The sequence below is a fragment of the Chenopodium album genome, chromosome 12 (assembly GCF_948465745.1).
Source record: "Chenopodium album chromosome 12, dcCheAlbu1.1, whole genome shotgun sequence".
Classification (NCBI taxonomy): Eukaryota; Viridiplantae; Streptophyta; class Magnoliopsida; order Caryophyllales; family Amaranthaceae; genus Chenopodium; species Chenopodium album.
This window is the reverse complement of record NC_137845.1, coordinates 42,268,011-42,287,483: the sequence shown is the minus strand read 5'-3', so window position 1 is coordinate 42,287,483 and position 19,473 is coordinate 42,268,011. Positions and strand designations below refer to the sequence as shown.

At 36.3% G+C, this 19,473-nt stretch overlaps 2 protein-coding genes across 9 annotated transcripts; both read right to left on the bottom strand.

Annotated features, from left to right (window-relative positions):
- Window positions 1-491: 491 nt before the first annotated feature.
- Window positions 492-19,191, bottom strand: LOC145570532 (serine/threonine-protein phosphatase BSL2-like). Of its 8 annotated transcripts, none has more exons than XR_014096492.1 (9): window positions 19,027-19,191; window positions 11,158-11,210; window positions 10,804-10,882; window positions 10,639-10,718; window positions 10,451-10,545; window positions 10,224-10,323; window positions 2,680-2,858; window positions 2,283-2,498; window positions 492-961 (listed from the first exon to the last, which is right to left on the bottom strand). XR_014096492.1 is itself a non-coding variant. In XM_081629651.1 (8 exons), exons 1-8 carry the CDS (start codon window positions 11,735-11,737, stop codon window positions 8,037-8,039), a joined length of 486 nt encoding a protein of 161 aa, XP_081485777.1. In that variant the 5' UTR covers window positions 11,738-11,808; the 3' UTR covers window positions 7,646-8,036. The 8 variants fall into 8 exon arrangements, 2 of the variants coding, with proteins under 2 accessions (XP_081485777.1, XP_081485778.1); XR_014096491.1 differs by lacking the exon at window positions 19,027-19,191 and adding an exon at window positions 11,847-12,232; XR_014096493.1 differs by lacking the exon at window positions 19,027-19,191 and adding an exon at window positions 11,866-12,232.
- Window positions 725-2,760, bottom strand: LOC145571188 (protein RGF1 INDUCIBLE TRANSCRIPTION FACTOR 1-like). The gene is made up of 3 exons (XM_081630260.1): window positions 2,680-2,760; window positions 2,283-2,498; window positions 725-961 (listed from the first exon to the last, which is right to left on the bottom strand). Exons 1-3 carry the CDS (start codon window positions 2,758-2,760, stop codon window positions 725-727), a joined length of 534 nt encoding a protein of 177 aa, XP_081486386.1.
- Window positions 19,192-19,473: the final 282 nt, after the last annotated feature.

Sequence of the window (19,473 nt, the reverse complement as noted above, 5' to 3'; positions counted from 1 at the left end):
CCATATATAAGCAATTGCACAAGTGATAGGCAATTTTTTCTTCACCACTCATTATTATGTTGATGTTATATTCACATTAGTCTCTATCTATTAGTCATATAAGATATAACCTATATGAAATTAGTCTTGTAAAAAAAAGCCTTTTTTTTTTTGTAATAAATGATGAAAGAAAAGAAAGGATATCACATAGCTTATATACTAAATATATAAACATGTGTATACTGAAGCGGCGTGTGAATATAATACAATGAGAGATAAGACATGTACTTGATCTCCCGTGACACGTGTAATGTATATGTCTTGTGGCATCATCTAAGAGTGCTCGCTATTAACAGAATTTGAAGGAAAATAAAGGAAATGTTGAAACTAAGGTAAAACAAATAAAATTTCTCCTCTTCTCAATACCTCATCGTCTATAATCTTTAATTATCCTAACATTCTATCTATATAAATAAGATTGTACCATAACACAACATTTACATTCCAAATTAAATCCCAAGTAATAATTCCGCAATTTACAACAATTTATATAGTAAAATTAAATGTTGGTGTAAAATACAATTTTAAATTTTGCACCCCAGTCAATAATAAGAATGATTTATTTTTTCACAATTATGATATAAACACAAAAAGAAGATGGAAAAAGGTAGAAATAAAAGCATAATTAGTAGTAGGTAAATGATTAATTAACAAGGTTAAATTAATTAATTAATTAAGTAATAAATCAAGACTTAAAAGGTGCTCGGTGAGGAATTCCTTTTCTTCTTCTTGAATTAGAAGGAGGTGGAGGCGGCGTGGGCGGGTAAATGTCTTGTTGTGAGCCTTCACGCAAAGCTTCTCTTTCTCTCCTACTTGAAGTATTTGTATTACTATTCATTGTCATTGATATTCCTACTTCACCTTTATTATTGTTCCCATCTATAGCAAAGCTTGCATTTCCATTCCTTCTCACTCCTACAAGCTAAAACCATTTCCATCCATCAAAATTAAAATATTAAAAACATAATCATATTAAATTTAAGCAATAAACAATAAGATCTATCAAGGACAAGGTCACACATTAGGTGGATTATATTATTGGAGTAATTATTTGAAATATCGAACATTATTGATCAATACATATCCGATTAGTATAACCACCCATCTTTAGTTGCTAGGGTGGTTGTATAATACACCGTTTTTCTTCTTTTGTCTTTAAAAGTTATTCTTGTTTTAACTTTTTCTTGTGAGAAAGTGATTGTTGTCAAAATAGAACAAACTGCAAGTGACTGAGAAATAGTATATAGCATAAGCTGAAGAAAATGGGAGGGCTCGAAAAAATGGAGCATAAGTCATGGTTATTATATGGGAGAGCCCTAAAATGGGGTTACTTAAAAATGTAAATAAGAATTTATAAGAAAATGTAAAATTCGTAGTGTTAGCAAGAATTTGATCATAACTAATTACCACTTGATATGACATATAAGTTGTAACACATCAAAAATAGCCAAGGCAAGCGAACACACAAGTACTAAAAAAGAAATTCCAAAAATGTAGAGAAACTCAACTTTACGTTAACATTGTTAAATATAATAAGTATTTGTTATTTGGTTAGGTTGCATGATGGAGATAGCAATGGTGTGACAATGCATGTGAGGATTGTTAATGATCATCAATGGTGAACTTTATACATAATAATACTCCAATCAACTTATATGATGGTGATTTATCTTTTTATTTCCTCCTTTTTTTCATTACCCTTTTAAAGACTTGCATCATGTGGGTCATTTATTTCATGATCCATGTGGGCATGAGATCATCACCATTAGATGAGTTGTCAATATTACATTTTAATCAACATAATTTAATAATTAATTAACTAATTATACATTTTATAAAAATTTAATTGAATTTCACAATCATATGATATCATGAATGTGATATACAACTTTTATTTTAATTCAAGTATTATCCTAATTTACCCCCTCCCCCCCCCCCCCCCTCCCCCACACTTTTTTTTTTTTTATAATTGAAACACTACAATGAGAATGTCAATAGAAAAGAAAATAATTCTCTTGAGCTTCTCTATAAAATAAAATGTACGGAATAATTAATTCCGGGTTAAGGTTTTTCAAGACAATAATTACCAATACTCGAGTACAAATAGTTTTTATATTTATAATTTTAATTATAAATCGCTACAACAATAAAATTAAAATGGACTTGAAAAAAACTTCATTCAACTTAAAAAAAAAAAAAAAAAAAAAAAAAAAAAAAAAAAAGGGAGTGAAAAATAATTATACCTTGCAACCCAAAGAGCAAAAGCGAAAAGGGTCTAAAAGACTTCTCCCACAAATCTCACACAAATGAGCAACACCTTTACCAGCTTTAGGTTGAGGCCTTTGATTTAGAAACATTACTCTCGCACTGTTAATCACATACGTTTGTACTCCATTTATGTCCATCATCTTTTGTACATCTCCTACTCTTACTACATCGTGGTACGACGATCGCCTTATCTATTACAAAATCATTTATACATTTATAAATTAACAACATTATCGTATTCTACATTATCATACCCATAATAATGGGATAGGAGTAGGGTGAGGGGGTGACCCCGCCCTGGCTCTCTGTCCGTAATTAATAGTCACATTTTTATTAATTAAAATAATAATGAATTCGAAAATAGAAACTGACCTGGATGACTTGATGATCCTTATGCCGGGATGATCGGCAATAGTAGCAAAAGGCATCACAATGGCAATCCAAACAAAACATGTTACATTCGCTCCTAGCGGCGTCGCCATGGATTCGGCAAATGTGGAAGAATGTAGTGCCTAGCATTGGCTCTAACCATGGAGGGATTGACATTGCTGCTGATGATGATGAAAATATGAGATTATGGGAATGAATAAAATTTGAGGTGGGTGTAAATCTTTTTATTATTTAGCTAAATGTATGTATACAATTTAATGTGTGTGTATAAATGTGAGATTGTACATTCAATAATTAAGATAATAAAAATAATAATAACAAGAATAAAGAAGTGAAAAGAAAAGGTGTGTTTAGGTGAATGATTGGCATTACCATTATAAGAGAGAGCTAAGTATAATTGGAGGGAAAGAGAACAATAAAAATGAGGAAAAAGGAAAAGAAAAGGTGTGTTTGGATTCTCAAAAATTAATAGGGGAATTTTCATTAAATTTACAGAGAGAAAATAAAGGAAAATTAAAGGAGACTTAAACAAACTGCAACTTAAAATTCAACAACAAAGCAACGCCTCATACAAGGGGACAAAGGGTCATGAAACAAAGGAATAGAGGTAATTGGGAAATCAACGGTTGAGATTGAGTGTGGTGGATGAAGTGTAGTGTCAACCGTTTGATGGAGATAGGAGGAGAGAGAAAATGTGAATGAGTTTGGCGCTTACGCTACTTTTTGGATCTTTTCTTTGCGTTGGCATTTGGGAAGGATTTGAGGGGAGTGGGTTTAGCCAACGTATGGGGCATTTTTAAACTATTCTCTTTCTCTTTCTCTTTCTCTTCTCCATAATTATGATTCCTATATCATTGGATTTGGATTGTTTCTATGGAAGATAATGATGGACTAGTTTAAGAATCTGGTTTTATTTTTTTAATGTTACGATGAAAAAAATAGTCTTTCTTTATGAGATTTGATTTGATTAGTTTTATGTCACTTAGTAAGTTACTTCATCTTATTCCAGAATAATTAAAATAATCAAACTTGACGCATATATTAATGTACTAACCTGAACTTACAGATTATACAATATATATAATAGTTGATATTATGAAATTTTATAATTAAAATCAATTCTTATATGTGGCTAACCATATAATATGACCACTTCATATATAATCAATTAATTAAGTAATGGGGGTGGTGGCGATAATCAAATGGGGTTACCTTATTGGATAAGGAGTTACTACTGCAACAGGAAAAATGGGATTACTCTTGTAAACAAGGGGATTTATTACTTTAATATATAGTCAAAAGAAAAGAAAAGAAAAAGGGTTATTCAAATGAACAAATGAGATTACTTATATTTCTTATTAATTGATATTACTTGTATATTATATTGGGGTAATTCTTATGGGAAAATTGATGAGGTTACTCATACATATAACATATAGTGATTATTTTTATAAATAAATGTGATCACACCATATGGCTGGTCAGACATAAGACTTATATATTAATATTTATTTAACGACGTATTAATATAATAAAACGGATGTAGTATAATTGATTCGCATAACGTAAATGGAAAAGTTCAACTCATAAGTTATTTTACTACTAACGGCAACATGATACATGGAGAATCATAAGACTTATATATTAACTAGTTGTTGGCCCACGTGCTACGCGCGCGATCCCTCATTTTGGTGACTTATAATCGGTGATTAATGTGTAATTATTCGATAATATATGTGCAGATTATTTCAATGTTTTATTTGTAATGAAATTAGGTATAATTGTTAGCGTTGATCAAAGTTGAAATATGATGGAATAGATTGTGCTGCAAAGGAATTAATGTAATATATGGGTATGTTGATTAAAAGCAATGAAAAGTATAAAATTGTACCAGTGTGAGCCTATGAGGGGGTGATTAGAGGATTGGTAAACTGAGTGCTGCGATCACGGTGATTGGAGGATTGGCAAATTGGGTGTTGCGATGGGTGGTGCGATAAAGGGGATTAGAGGATTGGCAAATTGGGCGGTGCGATCAGGGCGATTGGAGGATTAACCCTGGGTGGTGCAATCAAGGCGATTGGAGGATTAACAGATTGGGTGGTGCGATCAAGGTGATTGGAGGATTGGCAAAATGGGTGGTGCGATCCAGGCGATTGGAGGATTGACAAAGTGGGTGGTGTGATCAAAGCGATTGGAGGATTGACAAACTGGGCGGTGCGATCAAGGCAATTGGAAGATTGGTAAAAGGGAAGCTGCTTGCATTAGTTTAATGTAAGATATATACCAACCCTTACTCAAATTAAAATGAACATAGACAAGTAAGGCCTTGTTTAGTTCACCTTATTTTTACTTATTTCAGAAAAAATAAGTTCAGATCAGAAAAAATAAATTCAGACCAAATCATTGTTTTATGTGCAATTTTTTATCGCTAAATATCTTTAATTTCGTAATGAAAAAGATAATGAAAATTACATATTAATAAAATACACATTATTACGAATCTAACAAGACCCTATTTGATATATTTTTTCCGTATAGATTATCGTATATTTAAGGTCAAAGTTTGGTCAAATTTGACATTCAGATCAGATCAGATCGGACCAGACCAGATCAGATAAGTTCAGATAAGCACAAATAAGGTGAACCAAACACGGCATAAGTGTTAGACTCATAATTTAAGGATAAGTGTTTTTTGTATATTACAAATACTTATTGAGATTAGCGTATACAATAAAATTTGAAAGTTAAAAGCAAGAAAGGGAGGTCAGAAGAAAGATGGAGATAGAGAGAAGTCGGGAGAGATAGAGTAATTAGTTTTTCTTCTTTCTTTTCTCCTAACCCCTCCCCCCCCCCCCCCCCCTCAATCTAGCACAATATATCTTTGTTTAAAGTGCTTATATATGATTCATGTTGACTACGAAAGATAATTAAAAAAGTGAGGTTTTTCTCTTATTATAACATAGTATCTTGTTATTGTGTTATTTTACAATAGAGGTCTTAGGGCTACAACCAGTGGGGTAAAAATCTTCTATTTATCCTATTTTCTTACTTGTACCCTATTTACCTTCTTTAGTAATATCTTTTATTAAGTCTCATTTTAAGTGGTCTCTTCATCTTTAAATTTTTTTAACAAATTTACAGAGTTTATAGTTAAGTCCTACTTGTATATGTACCTTATTCATTTGGTTTCATGTTTATAAGAAATTTATCTATCTCAATCTTATTATATTACAGGTTGTACTCCTTGTCCCTCTCTCTCTCTCTCTCTCTCTCTCTCTCTCTCTCTCTCCCCCACCCCCCCCCTCTCTCTATAGCTTTCATAAAGAGAATTTATGTATAAATCTAACATGATTCTACCATAAATTATTATTATTGTTGTCCTCTTCTAAACCCGCCTTTCCTCAATTTCACTTATTTCATTTCTTTCCTTCTCCTTTAACTTCTCCCCCATCTTCTAAGATTTTACAAATTTCAAAAATTGTTTTTTAATTTGATTTTTCTCTTCTCCTCATTAAGTATTTTTGTTACTCGTCTTCTACACTTTTGCATATTTCATAACAAATTTCAATGTTGGATTTTCCCTTTTGCTTTGTTTTTCATAATATAAATCATACACTATTGATGTTCTTTAAAAAAATGATCAATATCTTGTCTTCAAAATTAATTTAAAAGTGGTCATAACATTTTTTTTTTTTTCCTTTTTAGTACTCTTTATCCTAGTTTTTAGATTTGTTAATATTACAAAGTAATTCCCAGTTAGGGCCTGTTCTGATTTACTGAAATGAGCTGAACTAAACTGAAATTATTGGAGCTGAACTGAACTGAATTGAACTAAGCTGAGTTGAAATGAATTGTTTATGAGAGAAGGAAATTAGGAACTGAATTGAACTGAACTGAAATTAAGCTGAAGAGAACATGCCCTATTCTCCTCCCAATCTCTCCTTTTATCACTTATTTCAATAAATCCATCTCCTTCTCCCATAGTTTTGAAATTGTACAACTATTTCATATTCTATACAAAACTGTACTATTTCATACTACAAGATATCTTCAAAAAATGCTTTTGATACTTATTGCGAGCTAATCTTGATGACGATACTAAGTAAATAATGATCTTTAAGCCTCTTCGTTAATTGTAACATTAGTTTTTTTTTTTTTTTTTTTTTTTTTTTTTTTTTTTTTTTTGAAACTTAATAGTGGTTGATGGGCTATATATGTATTTTACATGAGTAGTTAGTTGAAACTTAAAACTGGTTGATGGGCTATATATGTATTTTTTTTTTCTTCAAAATTTCCTTATTTTAATTTTTAAAATAAAAAAATATCTTCTAATATTAAGAATTTTATCTTAATGTTCAACAAACAAGAAAAAGGATTAATCTGTAATAACTTACATACGTAGTATTATTATTTTTTAAACAAGAATTTATTGAAAAATAGAAAAACTAAGGAAAAATTGAAAATTATGCAAGTTATTTACATTACTGATGGCACATGTTATTTAGAAAATTTCCTCAATTTTTCAAATTGTAATCTACAAAATTTCTTCTACTCATACAATCTGACCACCAAACCTATCAGTCTCCAAATAAATATCCAACTCTCTGCCATTGACACCTCTTGGTTGCTAAATTAAATCGGTAGAAGAATGAATCTGTGTAAAAAAACCTGAAATATTGCAAAGACGCAATTAATCTTTAAGTAGCCACGATATAAATTAGGAAACTCTAACTATTCACCTTAAGAATGGCTTAAGACATATTTCAACAACCACTAAGTTGTCTCTGAACAATTAAGATATGATGTTAGATTTTACTATAGCTGGATATCCCAAATTGAATGTCCTTATTCATTTCCATAAAGAAGTAAGACACTGTAGTTCAAAATTCCAAAATAAAAGCAAGTTTTGGAAAGAAGCATCCATACACAAACAAAATTAAAAAAAAAATAAATAAATAAAAAATCTGAATTAAGAAAAAGCTCTAGATTCTAGAACTTGTGAACCAATTAATAATTATAAGAGCACTAAGGGTAGTAAGGTATTACCCCTTTTTCTCTCTGTTTATTTTTTTAAAAAAAATAATTTTATACCCCAAAACCTGGTTATATCATCACCACAAACAAAAGTTAGCCTTTTGACTCTTACATAGACTTAGATCCACCTATACAAATTTTCAAGCAGACAAGCACTTGATCTTGAGACCTTAGACAACAACCGTGTATATTTGTCTATCTTACGACATTGCGTGTGCTGTTAGAGCAACAATTGGAATGTGAACACTTGTTCCTGATTCCAATCTTCGAATCTCTTTCGTTGCTTCATAGCCAACCCATATGTGTCATCTGCAGTCACAAAGACAGTATATTGTAGGGAAATCAGGAACTTATTAAGTATTCTGAATACATTGGATAATCAGTATAATTCAATGAACTGTATTACGTGACAGTCCATCATATTTAAGTCAAATGGAGGGAAGTTCCAACTTAGAGTTGAAGTTATACTTGCTGCTCCTTCTGGTAAGCTAGGGAGATGTTGTGCAGCACCTTCGGCATTTAGAGAGGATTTGAGAGTTCCATATTCGACAGCAATCAGTCTAGCTCCTACTTTTCCCAGCATTATGGTATCCACTCTCTGAAGATTCTGCAAGGAGGATCTTAATTCCTTCTAAGGATTTCTTCTGTTCACTCGTTTTTTGCAAAATGCACATCCTTCCTTTCTTCAGAACTACTGCTAATCTTCTGTTGTCGTCAAAATCTCTTAGACCCATATGACCCATACAACTTTAGAATTATCACCCCCCCTCTCCTCTCTCTCATAGTAAGTATGACCCCCTCCCTCTCTCCATCCCCCTTCCCTTCCCATCTTTCTTTACCTCTCTCACCCTTGCCCCTTTATATCTCTCGGTTTCTCTATATTTCGCTCTTTCTTCAAACCTCTCTTTCTTTCTTTTTCCTCCGACCCATCTTTCTCTTTACCACTGTATCTCTTTCTTTCTCTCTATCAGCCATGCTTTATCTTTATTGCTCTATATCTTTCTCTTTCGACTCTTATATATATCTCTTTCCCCCTAGCCATTTTTCACCCAGCCCCTCTCTCTCTCTCTCTCTCCCCCCTCCTAAGAATTAAGTAAAGATATAGATTTTGGCAAAAATTAACTGTGTTCAAAGAGAAAAAACAAAAAAAAAAAGACAAATGACTATAAATGCCTTTTCTTTTGTTTTACAATGTTCATAAAGAGTCATGAACGCAAATGGATATGGTTCCCATAATTCATTTTAAACAGAAATCCATCATACACACTAATGACAAGAAAAAGAAACTCAATTTCATTCAATTTAATTAGTTGTCCTACATAATCACTCATAATACAACCTAAATTAACAGAAAAAATTGAAATTAACAAAAATCTTATTCTAAAAATGGGAAAAAGCTACAACCAACAAATTCAATAATAATCATTAAACAAGCAATTCAACAAAAACAGCAGCGTGAATCATAAAATCAATAACAATAATTTTAAAAAGGGAGCAAAATACCCGGTAGGAGCCATACACTGTGTAACAATACCAAAATCAGCAAGGCATTTCTCTTCCGGGGACCTAAAAGTTCATTAACATTATATATAGATAACCAGTATTACATAAAGATAAATTCTATATATATATATATATATATATATATATATATATATATATATATATATATATATATAAAACAATTATAGAACATCAATTCAACTAAAACAAAATATCATATAGTGAGGTTACCTCCCAAAATGATGAATGAAAAGTTACATATTAAAGGTGGAGTAAGAACTATAGGAGTGTAGGACACAAGGTCAATAATTTTACATATTAAAGCACTTCCCACAATTTTCAAAGTAGGACTTAATTACTTACACAAGCCCGACAAAAAGAAAAGAAATTAATTTCTATACATGATGAATAACTTACCAATTGGAGAAGCACAAACACTACGTAAAACATGAGAAAGGTTCAAAATTCAAAGACGAAAATCGAGATTCAATGAACAATCTTCTTAAGCCCAGGTGTCAGGTTTATTATAGAATAGGTGTTAAATGTTAATAATCTCTACTATCATGAATGAAAAGTTACACTTCCAGGAGCATTAAGAACATTATATTACTTTAACAGTGGCGTAGAGGACTCTAGTTTGAGCCTCCCAAACTATCTTATTCACACTAACGAAGATTGCCGGTTTACGCTGACTTCTGTACAGCGAAACTCATCCCAAACTCATCCCCTTACCGAATAAAAAGGAAATGAATTGGTGATAAACATATTGCCTTTCAGCCCACCCCCTCAAGTACCCAAATGATAAGGGAAAAAAGTCAACGTGCAAGCAAAACTATGTATAATTATAACAGAGTACAATTTCAAAGAATCAGACAATGCTAATTAGTTCCTGTTGACAATTATCAAGGGGGTCACACCCTCATAAAAGAAGCTGAGTAGCTTCGGTGACAAAAAAAAAAAATAGGGGGTAGGTAGAAGATTGATCTTACATGCATGGAGGTGGAGCTTCACCTTCAGGTTCCAATTTCCTCCACTCGTATGGTTTTGCTGCAGTATCTAATGCCCACACATCAGCCAATGGTCGCTTCCCTACACCAAGTCAATATTTTGTGTCGCATGAGTGCCAGGTAAGAGCACAAAAAACATTATACAAGTGTCATATTGAGAAAAAGGATCGTGGGAGGGGAAAGGGGGGAATTTAAAAAAAAACACTCACCATCATTCCCGCCAATGCACATAAGATATCTTTGTCCCACAAGGGCCATGACATGTCCGTAACGTGGCCCGGGTCCAAGACCTTGAACCACCACCCTAGTCAAAACTTCTAAGTTAGTCACATATACCTTAGTTAAACAATCTACAGATACTAAATAATAAAAGAAGTTGTCATTTTAGACACCAAACCTATGCCAACGTGGTCTTTGTTGGGTAAGATCAAGAACATGTAGATCCTCAGCAGATAAACTAGCAGGACCAATACCACCCTACACAAAATTATGGGTGGCGGCAGTCAATAATGAGGACAAAGTATATCATGGCCACAGGTACAAGGTGTAAATAATAACCTACCTGTATAACCACCACAGTGCCAACAGCTCTAGCATCATGAGCTGCCCTAGGTGTAGAAGGCTCTCCAATGGGAGTAATCCTGGATGTTAAAACACAAAAATACGTGAAATTTTGTTCAGGTATGAACTTTCATCACTTCATGATATCCCATAATTTGGTCACAATCAACCCAAACATTAATATAAGACTGCATTCTTGATTAAAAAGCCGAGAAAAACTCCTATTACCTAGACCATTTATTGGTTAACATGAAACCCATTGGAAAAACAAAACCAAACCAACAAAACCCAGATCTTCAAATTGGGGATAAAATCACTACTGTATGTGATTAAAAAAATTGAGCTAGGAACTTACATTGTCAACTCCAGTAATATTCTTCTTCTCTGCAAAGAATTCTGCTGGTGATTCTGCCAACCCACAAACATAAAATCAAAATTCATCAATTAAAATTTTAAAAGCCAATTCTAATTAAAAAAAAATGACACGAATTTAACTTCCTTTGCTTGAGAAGGCTTTCTTTAGTTTTTCTAGTAGTCTTATATTTCCCCTTCTTGGGCCAAATTGGGATATCACTATCATCTCCAGAATCCATCAAAGCTATACGGACATATTATGAATTTGGACAAATAAAAGAATACCATGAGCATGTAGCTGATAAAAACGCCCTAAGAAATCAATTTCAAGCATGATTAAAGACACACCAATCATAGGCTTGTTCTTTTCACCCAAAAACTGCCAAGGTCTGTGAATTGAACTTAGCTAAATTCATCTAAACACATGAGACAAAACTGTACTTAAAAGCCCAAGATTGAATCTGCCCTCAAAATCTGATCCAAGACATAAATTGGAATCTAAAACCCTAAAGCTAACAAAAATTGAAAATCCGACATATTTTAGATTGAGTAAAAATTAGCTCACAAACCTCTTGAAGCATATTTCTATCACTGAAGTTATTGTCGTCGATATGGAAAAGAGATTCGTATGAACAAATGAAAATCCGACAATTCAATTAATTTGATATTTTAGACTGTGAAAAAACTTACAAAAGAATTGAAGCCATACGAATTGGTACTTCGAGGAGCAAATTAGTGGAAGGCATGATTGATTGATTGCTTGCTTTGGTTTGCTCTGATTCGATTGAAGATGGTCTAGAGCAGATGAAGAAGAACTCTTCAATTGAGGAGAGAGAAAGTGAATGAAGAGAGAGCAAACACAAGGACACCAAGCAACGAAGGAAACAAATATGACGATTCTACTCCTGGAATTTTGGTGCTTCAGCAAAGGAGGCAAAGGACAATGGTGGTATTTCCCTGTTCCTAAGGAATAATAATTTTGGGAGTTTTAGATTTGATGCAAATGGCTTATGGACTTTTAGAAGAGATATAGATTTGAAAAAATAAATAAATAAATAACAGAAAGCTATCAAAAATTGGAATTAAACCACATGAACCAGAAAGTTTTTTTTTTTTTTTTTTTTTTGACAAGAGGAACTAACAAAAGAGAACTAAAAACGGAAATAAAGCAAACTCCTACGACTAGCTAAAGCCGCCAGATCATGAGCATAAGCTATATCCTTCCGAGGCACCTTCTGAATAGCAAACTTGGTAAAAGTATGGAGAAGCTGCCTAATCTCCTTCAAAATCCAAACCACACAAATCGCATCCGTCAGTCGAGCCTGAAGTAAGGCCTGGAGTGGACTGCAGTCCGTAAAAACTTGAACACTCGAGTAACCCCTTTCCCTTACATGTCTAAGACCAAACAAACAAGCCAGTAGTTCTGAATGCAGAGCCGAAGAAGTAACGGCCGCCTGAGCCCCACCCCCAACAGCAGGGGATGTAAGAGTGGAAGAAAGCACCCAACCCACTCCTGCATGATTATCACCAGAATTTCAGGCCCCGTCAACAGAAAGACAAATATCAAAGGGACCAGAAAGAATATCCCTCATAGAACAAGGACTAGAACCAAAACCCGGAGGACAAACATGCTGAGACAAAGAGCTTATCTCTCTAGCATTGCCACTACGCTCAAACCAATTGGTAGCAATAAATAAAATACCACTTGGAGAAATAACCTCAGAACGAAACCAGAAATTGTTTCTAGTCACCCAGACAGCCCACATAAAGGCGACCAAAGCATCCAACCGAGGCCAATCTTTAGAAACTCCCAACCGGCCAGTAGTAGTAGTCAACCAAGACCTAAAGTCCACATTCATTGATAAAGACGCAAAAACATCCCAATTATACCTAGTCCACAGTGACCGGATAAACTGACAATGATGGAATAGATGAGGAACAGTTTCCTGATCTTGATTGCAGAAACCACACGTAGAATCCACCGGAATTCCTTTCCGGAACAAGACATCAGCCGTTGGCAAAGCGTCATTAAGAATTTTCTAGATAAATATCTTCCCCTTAGGAAGAATAGGGAAACCCCAGAACTTCCTCCACCAACAAGGCAGAACCTGAGAAAAGGAGGAATGCGAAGAGCCATGCTGAAGCAAGAAAGCATAAGCAGACTTTGTAGTAAATAAACCATCACGAGTAAATTTCCAATAAACAAAATCATCCATTTCCTCAGCAGGTCTTTCTAAACCAAGAATGATATCTGCCGTAGCCGGAGGAAACAGATGACGAATACGAGCACTATCCCATTCCCGAGTTCGGGAATTAATCAGATGAGCAACGAGAGTAGGACGATTAGTAGCAGGAATGGAATCCTTATAATGCACCAAAGTTCCTGGCACCCATGGATCATCCAAAATCCGAACACTAGAACCAGAGCCCACCTTCCACATGCTACCCTGGGATAAAACACGGCCACCTTCCAATAAACTTCGAGAACCCCAAGATGGACGAGAAGAGGAAATAGATGGTTTGTGTTGAAGTAAGTGAGGATGTCGAGCATGATACACTTTTGAAACCAGTAGCTGTGGATTGTGAATGAGACGCCACGTTTGCTTCCCTAATAAAGCTGAATTGAAAGAGGGAATATGGCGAATACCCAAACCCCCCAATCCACGTGGTAAATGAAGTAAAGAAGGCGAAGATAAACCCAAGGCCTTTGTCGAATTCCCAGATTTCCACCAGAAGCTAGTAATCAGTTTATCCATCCGGTCAGCAACTGTAGCAGGTAACTTGAAGACAGAAAGAACATGATTTAAAGAAGCGACCAGTACCGAGTTAATAATGACCAATTTAGCCGCCGAAGATAGTCGTTTAGAACCAAAAGCCGACAGACGTTTTGAAATCTTATCCACCAAAGGTTGGAATTGCCGACATTTAGCTCGTCCTAAGTCAACCGGAAGGCCCAAATAAGTTCCCAACGAATCTTGAGCTTTCATACGTAAGGAAGAGCTAAGAAAGTCACGGTAATCCGCCGGAGTATTAGGACTAAATTTAACAAATGATTTCTGCACATTTACCATTTGACCCGAGATGGAACAGAAACGGCTGATGATCCCTAATAAGTTTTCACATGCCTCCGGCGAAACCCGGAAAAAAAGAAGTGCATCATCAGCAAAAAACAGATGAGAAATTGAAGGCGCCCGCCGAGAGATGCGAATACCTTGAAATAAACCGTCAGCCTCTGCCTTCCGCAACATGGCGGAGAACACTTCCATACACAGCACAAACAAATAGGGCGAAAGCGGATCCCCCTGGCGAAGACCACAAGAAGGCCGGAGAATCGAAGAAGGTTTCCCATTGATCAAAATTTGATATGAAACCGTAGAAACACACTGTTTAATAATATGGATCCAATAAGGGGGAAAACCAAACTTCTCCAAAACACCCCATAAAAATTCCCAATTAACTCTGTCATATGCTTTGTTCATATCTAATTTTAAAGCTGCTGAACAACGTCTCGAAGCAGTAGTATTCATGTAAGAAAGAACCTCATGAGCAATAAGACTGTTGTCAGACATAAGTCTGCCCGGAACAAAGGCAGATTGGGAATCAGAAATGAGTAACGGTAAAAACCAGCGCAGCCGAGAAGTTATGCACTTAGCAATACACTTGTATAAAACATTACACAAACCAATCGGTCGAAATTGTGAAGGAGACTCAGGATGGTCTACCTTTGGTAATAGGACAAGAAAAGTGCGATTCCATTCCTTCAGCATATAACCATGTGCAAAGAAATATTGCACTGTCGATATAACCTGTGGTCCCACAGTCGCCCAGTGAAGCTTGAAGAAAGCTGCCGAATAACCATCCGGGCCAGGAGATTTATCATTACCAATATGGAACATAGCTTGTTTAATCTCCTCAGCCGAAAACGGAGCCATGAGCTGATGTCGCTGGTCTGGATCAAGAGAAGGGAGGTTGAGATCATCCCAGAAACCAGGAATAGAACTGTCAGATGATCCTTGACACTTATAAATGTCCTGAAAATGATCCACCAAAAGATTCTCAACTCCCAAAGGATCTGTAATCCAATTCCCAAGAGTGTTTTTCAAACTAAAAATCTTATTTCGTCGACGGCGTTCCTGGACTGAAGCGAAAAGAAGATGAGAAGAAGTTTCACCAAAAGCATCCCAACGAATTTTAGACCGCTGCTTCCAGTAAGAAAATAACACCCGAGCTTGTGAAATTTTCTCATCCCTCGTGTTAAGGAAGCAAGACCCTTGAACTGCAGAGCTGAGAGACGTAGCTTGAGAGATAATGGAATCTTCCAAATCTCTCCAATCAATACCCCATGATCTCTTATGAGCCACACACCAATTAAGAAGCCGAGATCTAAGAGCACTTAACTTACGAGATATTGCAAACATGTGAGATCCTGCCACCGAACCTTCCCAAGACGACTTAATCAAAGAAATTACCTCATTGACTTGAAGACACCAATTGTCAACCCGATAAGGCCGTTTAGAAACATTGCAATCAACTGATTCTTTCAAAATTATCGCCGCGTGGTCCGAAAAGAGAATTGGTTGATGCACTATCATAGCATCAGGATGAGCATCCATCCATGAATTGGAAGCATACCCTTTATCAATTCTTTCAAAAGTTGGATTTCTAACTTGGCCATTGGTCTAAGTGAAGTGAGGACCCGAGAATGGAATATTAATTAAACCCGAAGCTAACTTCCATTCCAAGAAATCAAATCGGCCCGGAATAAAAGGAGCTCCTCCTATTTTATCCTCAAGATATTCTACTTGATTAAAATCTCCAATCAACACAATATCAGGATAATTTTGAATAATTTCTAATAATTCAGTCCAAACTAAGGAACGAGAAGAAACATGAGGCGATCCATACACAAAAGCTACAAATCTTATTGGTTGACCAGGGATTACAACTTTACATAAGATAACATGCGAGGAAATTAAAATAGGTACAACCGAGACCGGGGCAAACCAAAAAACTACCAAGCCCCCACTTAAGCCTATAGCATCAGTACCACAAAAACCGTCAAAGTTAATACTAGCTAGTTTATCTACATCTACATTTACAGAGACAAGAGTTTCCATTATAAACATGAGGTCGAGACCAAAGGTGCGGACTAAGGAAGCCACATAAGGAACTTTAGGGGAGTCCGCCATTCCCAATCCCCTACAGTTCCACGCCGCCACATTCATGGCGGCTGTGGTGGCCCGTTCCGGGGAGCCACCATACCCTCAGAAGAAGAAGCACTCGACGAAGTAGAACCATCCCTTGAAGCATTCCTTCGCTTTTTAAACGGCGTGAGACACAAACACATTGCTGAATTAGCATCACCAATAGTCAGAGGAGGTGTGCTCAGATCCTGGTACGAAGCCGAACGTTTACGAGGACAAACATCTTTTACCCAAGACCAAACTTTGTCCCTCTGTTTAACCAATTTCAAACAAAGTGGCTTCTTCCCTCTAGCACGTCCTTCATTAATTGATGTTGAAGAAACCGGAGTGGATTGAAACAAAGGAGTCATAGATACAGCAGGGGAGCAATCCATAGGAACAGGACCCTCCGATTGAACAGACGGAGATTTCTCCGAAGACACCGAAATTGGAGAATTATTATTCTGAATTTGGACCCCATCATGCGATGAATCCGCAACATACCCAGACTCAAGCGTATCACCATCTCCCGAATCGTCAGAAATTGGAGTAGAAGAAGAAATGGGAATTGGAGAAGGCTGTCTTGGTGGAGAAGCATTACCCACCCAGTGGCTGCAACCCGCTCCAAACGGGTCCGGGTAAGCAGGGCCTGTAGGTCCAAGAGGAGGTGGGCGAAATAACGAACCTTGCTGAGAACTGAAGGTATGAGAAAAACGGGCGTACATAGTATACGGATCCAGAGTATTCATAGAAGCAGAGTATTGACCAGGATGATGCTCGATATTCCCTGTAAAGGCTTCAGTATTATTATTCGAAATATGAACCTGATTAGAAGCCGAATTGAGAAATTAAGGCCCAAAACATTGGCCCAAGTCACAAAGCACAGGATGTAAGGTTGATGGGTCTTGAAAATGCGCAGGCCCATTTTGGTAATGATCCGCAGCATTATTTAACCCTGAAGATAAATGTTGGCGCACGTGAGGGGAATGATCCCTTGACGTTTTATCAGGTGAGGAAATTAATTCCCAAATTTCTGCTGATGTGGCACTAGTAGAATCATGAGGTGTCCCTACCCGATGCACTTGATGAAGATTATCATGAAAAATCTGATGAGGGAGCATCACCGCTTGATTTGGTAAGGGGTAAGATCGAGCCATGTGATGAGATTGTTGTTGGTGGTGAGGGATAGGAGGGTGTTGCCAGGTGCCTTGATAACCCCCTGCATGTGAGAAAGTAAATCTATGAGGAACACGTGTTGCATCAGCCTGAAAATGACGTGGCAAAGGAACCTCGAGAGATGGTTGTTCAGCCCTAAGGATTCCCTGTTTGCGCCGCCAAACCTCATCCTCCGCACATCGGAAACCACCTGGAACCGGATTCGGAAATAACCCAGGAATTAACCGTGGTGGATAAGGTGGATGCGGCGGCGAGTCTCCAAAATCATCCCCCATGATTTCCATATCCGAAGGGTGAGAATCACCCGAATTATCAGAACGATCATCCTCATCAAAACCTCCAAAATACAAGTTTGTTGTCCAAACATTTGGAATTGGTCGAATACCCTTAACTGAATTTGAATATAAAGGCACATCCGTTGGACCAAATAGCACACATGCACCCCTTTCGTGGATGTGACGATAGCGACGCTCCAAATGATAATTAATTTCATCCTGTTCCCTACCACACGTATCGCGACCATGTCCGACAAAGCCGCACTTTTTACAGAATCTGAATATACCTTCATATTTAAATCGAACCCACGTGGCTCGATTTCCATGGGTAGGGTAATAACAACCAGGAATAATCGGAACAGAAAGATCAACCAATAATCTAACTCGAGGGCGAGGGATAGGAAACTCACCTTGAAGTTCTTCTCGATCAGTGATTTCACCCACTCGAGTTAGAACGGATTCAGCCACCATCGGAGTGGAGTGTTGAATTGGTAGACCTTCAACAGTTACCCACACATCCACAAGATGAAGATTGAGATTGTCAGGAACAGAATAGCCACGAAGCCTTTGTATAACCATAAGACTACCCTTAAAGTGCACCCATCCGCGCATGTCTAGCTCCAAGACATCTTCCTCTGAACCACAAAAGAAAATAAAATCCGAGCCATAAGACTTAACCACCACTGGAGCACGGAGGTGCCAGTAACGAGAGACCAGACGTTGTACTAATGCAAGAGAAAAGTCTCGGTCGTCCCAAAAACGACCGATCACACAACAACTCCAATCTAAGAAACTAGTTTCATGGAAGGGGAGAGGTTCTCCAAATTCACCTACCCTGTGAGGATAGACAAAGGTCGTTGGGAATTCGTAATCACTCATAATTAACTTGGATTTAGAGAATTCAACTAAGAAATTTTGGAAAGAAAGTGAACTGTCTAACTAACTGGAAGTTTAGGAAAGCACTAAGAAGCTATGTAAAGAAACACTACCTAACTTACTAAGAAGGAAAGGAAAAATAACAAAGAGTTTTCTCTCTCACTAAGGACTTTCTCTCTCTAGAGAGTTTTTGCTATGAACCAGAAAGTTGAATACACATAAACCAAGAGTGGAGTTTCATTATTACGTTCCTCTTTGAAAAGCTTTATGGACCAACATTGATCGGGATTGTAATAATTCTTACAAAATTCTCGTCAAATCTAATACCAAGTAAGTCAACAATTTGTTGATAGCTAATACCTCTGCGTACAAGAAACATGTTTGGACGTACGTTGGACCTCCTATGCTTGTCTACTTGGTTCCTTCATTTTGGTTCTTCCAAGAACCATCAAAACATGGGCTCTTGATGTCCCTCAGCTTGTTCATATTAATCAATAATAACACAATTAAGATTTGAAAACATTAATCAGGACTATGGTTTGTTCCCCCCCCCCCCCCCCCCCCCTTTAGAGAAAGGACTATAAGGTTATATATTATCAAGAAACAAGCTTTAATTAGCAAAAATACATTTAAAACAGTATGGAGCTAAACTCAATGTTGATATGCTAAATATTGACATAATACTACAGTACTCCCTTCGTTCCCCTTTTATCCATTACATGTGGTATCAAATATGCTGATTAAGGAGTAAATAGGTGGGGAACTTTGAAAGAAGAAATTGTTATATACAATCGGGTGCACGGTGCA